The 6000-nt window shown below is 38.2% G+C and overlaps 1 protein-coding gene across 1 annotated transcript in view; it reads right to left on the bottom strand.

Moving 5' to 3' along the window:
• Positions 1-1375: 1375 nt before the first annotated feature.
• Positions 1376-6000, bottom strand: part of HAUS8 (HAUS augmin like complex subunit 8) — a 69759-nt gene continuing 65134 nt past the window's right edge. Inside the window, exons 10-11 of the mRNA XM_030218304.1 lie at positions 4534-4675; positions 1376-2669 (exon numbers count right to left, since the gene is read on the bottom strand). Coding sequence (XP_030074164.1) covers positions 2546-2669; positions 4534-4675 — 266 coding nt within the window. The 3' untranslated portion in view covers positions 1376-2545. The remainder of the gene's footprint in view (positions 2670-4533; positions 4676-6000) is intronic.

Raw genomic sequence — 6000 nt, 5'->3', positions numbered from 1 at the left:
GAAAACTGGCATACAGTATACAATGTTTTTATGTTCACACTTTAATATTGGTGAACTTTATGGTGAGGAAAGACAAGAATAGCACTGACAAGTATCTGGCATTCCACATAGGAAGGAAGAGCCCATGACATTTATTGTTTATCCCACACAAATATTTTCTCACCTTGCCAGGGTCACCTGCTTTAGTGTAACTGACCCTTACCCTTTGGAATTCTATGCAGAAATTCAAATCACTCCTTAAGACCCACTATTTCAAATCAGGCTTTCCCACTTTCTAAGCAGTCCAATTAAAATCAATCCCTTCTGTGGCTTCATTGCTTGTCATTTTCATCCTTGTGTTTTTTGCACACAACCTTCCTTATGTTTCTCAAGCTAAATTAAATAGCTCCCCCTCCCCATCCCTTCCTTATAATAATCCATTGTAACTGGATTTCCTCTTGTGTTTTTTTTTCTCCTTTTTACTTTCTGATTAAATGATTTTTCTGAATTGCAAACCACCTCGATTCTCTTTTACTATTTGAGGTATATCAAAGATGAAATATGAAATAAATATACTCCATCACTACCATGTGTATTATCCTCCAAAGAGGATCCCAGCACATTTCACCACTTACCAAAGCAGCAATAAATAATCAACCAACCAACCATCTCAAGAACAGATGAATGGGCAGCTGGGTTGCATGAAAGCTCCTGAATAGATGAGCAGCAGAAGATGCAAGTGTTATTAATATTCAATCACAGCTAGAAAAAACAGAGCTACAGTCAGGTAAAATGATTGGCTAAGGAAAATGGAGCAACCAGCAGGGCAAGATTGGCATTTGCTTTCCAGTTCACTGTTCTAAGTCCTGATCCACAACACTTCTATGTTAGAAGCCATGCAAGGTCACCAGATGTTGGCTTCAACTTAATTCCCTCTTCACATTTTTTTTATAAACTTTAGTGAAATGTTTGGGGACAAGATCATGGACTTGGCAGACAGCAATAATTCCTCATGGGGTAAAAAAAAGTACATTAACATTTATGGCACCCTCCTACGAACCCCAAAGTTTTTATTTTTAAACCGGAGCTGAGCAACAGACCAAAATACTATTTTATTAGATCTTGACTGCCACCCACAGTCTGAACTAGGGAATTCCATATTGAAACATTTAAAACTTAGTGTTCATCTGAAGGTGTCTGACCAGGCTTCATTTTTTTTTTTTAATTGTAAATTCAGCAGAGTGGCATTCAGTAAACCTCTGAATTCACTGCCTGATTTGTGACCTTAAAGCATGCACATTCTAACACATCAGTTACTTCTAATTCAAAAATAGTATGCAACATTCAAAGTGAATCATAAGAAATGTTTATTAAGTATATAAAAATAGATCTTTTGCTATATTTTGAATTTGTACTACCGGTGGTACAGTATATCTTGGATACACAATAGTAATCCACATCAGCGAGTCTCAAAATTGGTCAAGTAAGATCAGAGAACAATACAGAAAGCTTGGCCAAACTGCATATTCATGCCATCACTGTACAAATACTTACCTAAAGGCTACCTTAGCATTAAAGTCTCTTAATGCTCTTAGCTATGCAATACTAGTCATTTGCAACACTTCCTAGGTGATGTAAACTTAAATGAGAGTAAGTACTGGTAGCACCCACATACTGGACAAGTGCTGCAGTTCCCACTGATTAAATTTGCATCAGGGTTTGCCACAGCTACATAAAAATGGGAGTGACTTACTATGAGACTCACAGAAGCAAAATACAAGAGTTAATTGTGCCCCCTCTCCTTCCCAGCAACGCTCAAACCAGAAGTGCACTTCCAAGTTTGTTTAGTTGGGTTTTAGGTAGGAAAAGTCAGTAAGAAGTAAAGGAAAATACATTTGTTAATTTGGAGGACAAAATGAAATATAATTATTTTGCTACAGCACAATTGTTTTTTTGTGAAGTCCCTTAACAAGGCATTTTCTCCTCCATCACTTGGAATATTTCCTATAATGTTTATCCCAGGGAATAAATGCCAGATGACAGGTGGACAAAGCCAATGAGTTCTTCAAGTGCAAACAGTCTGAGAAAGTGCAAGATTTTAAGCACTGAGCTGCAGAAAAACTCACTAACAGGTGTAATAATCACCTTTTACTTCCACCTCAACAAAATATTGACATTGTCTCAATCTCCGACACCCTTTTATGGTATTGACAATATTCAGTGAGGTTCTGTCCTTCATTGGTTGCTCATTTCCTGCATATAAAGCAACCAACCTAACATCTAAACACGTTTGCTGTCAGAAATGAGGCTTAACAGACATCCTCCATCGTCTGCAGGTTGCTGCACCACTGCTTGTAAATGGTCCTTGGAAGTTAGGTCTCCAGATTTCAGTCTTATGCCACCCACAGTGCTTCAGAGGAGAAATTTTTCCAGAAAAAAAAAATTGTGTATATAAGCGCCAAGACACTAACTAGAAATGCCGCAGGAGAATGAGGCTGAGGAGAAACAGGTAGTACCCTAGGTCTGCACTTTGGCTTCTCTTCTCAATCTGCCACTAAGCAAGGAATCACTCATCAAAATACCATGGCTTCACAGTTTCCTGGCTCTGTGTCTCCTCCGTGACCTTTTGGTTCTGCAATGCAGTTTCTTTGCTGACCTTATAGGACAGATTTAACACTAACGCAAGACTCCTGCAAACAAGTATAAACAGAATCAGTTTCCCAGCATCTAACAAAAATAAAGATACCTACAAATGCAGCGAGTATATTTTATATCTATTATATTCTGTACTGAATAAAGGGCCTACAGCCAAAGCTATCCATTATGATTGAGAAAATGAGTCAGGTGGGGTAGCACTGCATTTGGGAAGCACCACTTGCATTTGGTTTTAGAGCAACACCTAACGAAGTCCAAGCTTAAGGCAAGTTACATTTGGGAACAGTTTAAGTTGGCACATGAGATAATGAAGGGTGGCATGACTTGTCCAAAGTTACAAGAAGTGTCAAGGGGAGAAGTGAGATATGAATTGAGGCTTTCCAGTTCTCAGTTTGAGAGAGAATTAAGTACATTCCCCCTAATTCTATATGGTGTGCCAAGAGTTAGCCACCAATTGAGCACGTAACTTTAAAAGGGTAAAGTGTCACAGATTTGATATACTGCCTTTCTGTGGTATGACCAAAGTGGCTTACATGTATTATAGGCAGGCACTTACTCTGAGATAGTACCTTTTAAATAGGGATAGTATTTGTGAATTTAAACAAGTATTAATAATTTTGAGTGAAACATTTTTATGTAAAAGTAGGTTTTTGTGGAAATATTTAGGATGTGCTCAATATGCTGTTAAGCCTCGCAGGAATCTTTGCAAGTTTATATATATGATGCAAGAACGCAGACCTGTCATTTTTGTATGCTGCTACTTAATTGCAGGCTCTTCTTGAATAAGTTTATCAATCAATTAATGATTAAAGCCAAAATTCTGAATTGTTGCTGTATTAATTTCAAAAAGTTTCGTATTTTGCTAGTTTCCTGAAGCAGCCGGTAGGTGAAACAAGGAACCCTTGTCAGGACTTTGGACCTGTGCTGTGCAGTAGTGCTGCTATAGTAGAAAATTGGCTCTGGGACTTGAAAGGTTTTTTGGATGTGTCTTCCTGCAACACCGGAAAACCACAAAGTTGAGGACAGAATCACTCTTCTCGGATTAGTGGAATCATTTCAAGAGAGACTAAAACTATTTGAATCCATAAAGATGAATTAGAAGGAAATATATGGACTAAAAAGTTCCTGAATTGTGCAATACTGAATTTTAATACTAACATTTGATTTTGATTACATTGTGGAGCTCTTTTTAATATTTAAAAGACCTGTGATGTGATTGTAAGGGATATCCCAAACTACAGGGGGAACCCATAAGCTTGTTGATATGGCCACTGAGGTCTTTTTTTTTTTCCTCCACAAGAGATATAGAATAAGATTAGTGACTCTGTATACATGTGGAAAGATATTTTATGACTCAATTTTAGATATGCCAGAATACTAGCGCAAGTTGACAACATTATGGCTTTGACGTCACAGAATACTAGCTTAGTGCTCAGCTTTTACAGAACTGGTAATACACAAGAGTTCTAGAGATGCACAAAGTATAGAAGACGTAATATTTGTATAATTTGGACCTCCATAAGACATCACTGGCCCATGTCTCCAGGAGGTCACACACTTTCAGTAGCCATGCAAATGACTGAGAAGCTCATTTTGCACCTATGGGAAAACTGCTTAGTGAACAGGCCCAACTAAATAATTCACACTTAGCTGTCAGATGAGGAGCTTATAAACTTCCTAGTGCTATCTGTATGCTAAACTTCTTGAGAGCATAGCCCCCAACTCATTGCAGATACATGGCACTGCAACATGTCAACATATTTTCAATAAAAAACAGATATCTAGGATAAGACCAAACTATGGGCTTTCTAAAATACAGGATCCATTGTTTCGGCTTACAAATAAAAAGCATGGAATATGCATATGTCTTAACTTTAAAATGTTACAGTTTTGAAATACCTTGGAAGATCTGTGTCTATTTTCAGAGTCACCTCCTCCAGTTCTTTAGCTGCATTGAATGCCTTAGAATTTTCTTCTGAACAGTCAGGTGTAATGACTGCTAAAAGCTTTTCTGTGACAGCTAAATGTTGCTGCAGCTCATCTAAGACAAAGCAATTAATACACAGGACATCACAAATGAATATCTCCCCCAACAGGAAAAACTTACATAATGTTCAAACTTTACTGAGATGGAGGGAAAAGTGTTACCAAATAAAAGGTCAGTCACCCTGGAGCCAAGGCTGTTAGTTTATGTAAAACCCAAGCAATGTGGTGGCTGAGTCAAACTGATCTGACAATAACTTGTACTCCACATTAATGTGCAGTGTACAAAACAGGACAACGCCCCAGACACTGCAAAATTGACTGTTTACACAGATAGAGGTGCAAGAGAGGCACTTTCAGATCATCTTTGTATTGAGGTTTAAAAAAATAATAGGAGAAAGAATGCAGGTACAGACTGCCTCAGAAGGAATATTTTACTAAAATAAATCCAACTTTATTTTCAGCTACAAAACAGCCGTGCATCTACTCAAAACGGCTTTCTCCAAGTTCTTATTTTTCAGAAACTTCAGCTCCCACTTCGGCATAACCAAAATAGCCGGGCGATAGTTCAAAATGGATGCGTGTATGTGCCTATGCGGCTTAGTAAAATGGCCCCTAAAACAGGGGCCTTTTTAACATTTCACATCTAGTTAATTATTCCCAGTCTGACTATATGCACTGACTACACATTTCCATCTGGTCTTAACACAAAAAGGACACAAGACTGCAGGAAAAGTGTATTTTCTTCTTGTTGCATACCCAGTGGAAACAGAACTTAAACCCTTCCTCTCTAAGCTCTATATTAAGGCACCCTCAAAATCAAACCGCTCGCCCATTTTCTCATCGCCTCCAGCTTACACTACTACGTGCTCCTTGTGGATTTCCTGTACATTCCTCTACTTTAGTCTATTAAAATTCAGCTCCTCAAGTCATTATGCTAGTCCCCCATCCACATATAATTAAAGGTTCTTTTCCCTACAAAATGCATTCGCTCTATAGCCGTTAATTACTTCTCTCCTCTTATCTTTTGTGAATTCTGATCTGTGCCCTTCTCCTCCACTGCCAACTCCGCTCTGCTATAGGCCTAGGACAAGCATCTTGAATTGGCACATCATGCTCTACTTCTGGCCACTTTCAAATCCAGCATAAAAACTCATCTTGTTGAGGCTGCTTTTAAACGTTAACTGCTTCTCTGTAATAAATGTCATACACTGCCTTGTCTGTCATACATTTGGCCTGACTAAACCATAAGGTCCATGGAGCATTGTACAGTAAAGTGCTGCATAAGATCAAAACCACTGTAAATTTTCTTATACTTTACAAACCCAACTCTGATTCCATAGAATCAAGCTGTTTGATTTTAACTGTGCTGAATCCAAGTTG

The sequence above is a fragment of the Microcaecilia unicolor genome, chromosome 11 (genome assembly GCF_901765095.1).
Source record: "Microcaecilia unicolor chromosome 11, aMicUni1.1, whole genome shotgun sequence".
NCBI classification, from domain to species: domain Eukaryota; kingdom Metazoa; phylum Chordata; class Amphibia; order Gymnophiona; family Siphonopidae; genus Microcaecilia; species Microcaecilia unicolor.
The sequence above is the reverse complement of the archived record's forward strand: the minus strand, read 5'-3'. Positions and strand labels throughout refer to the sequence as shown.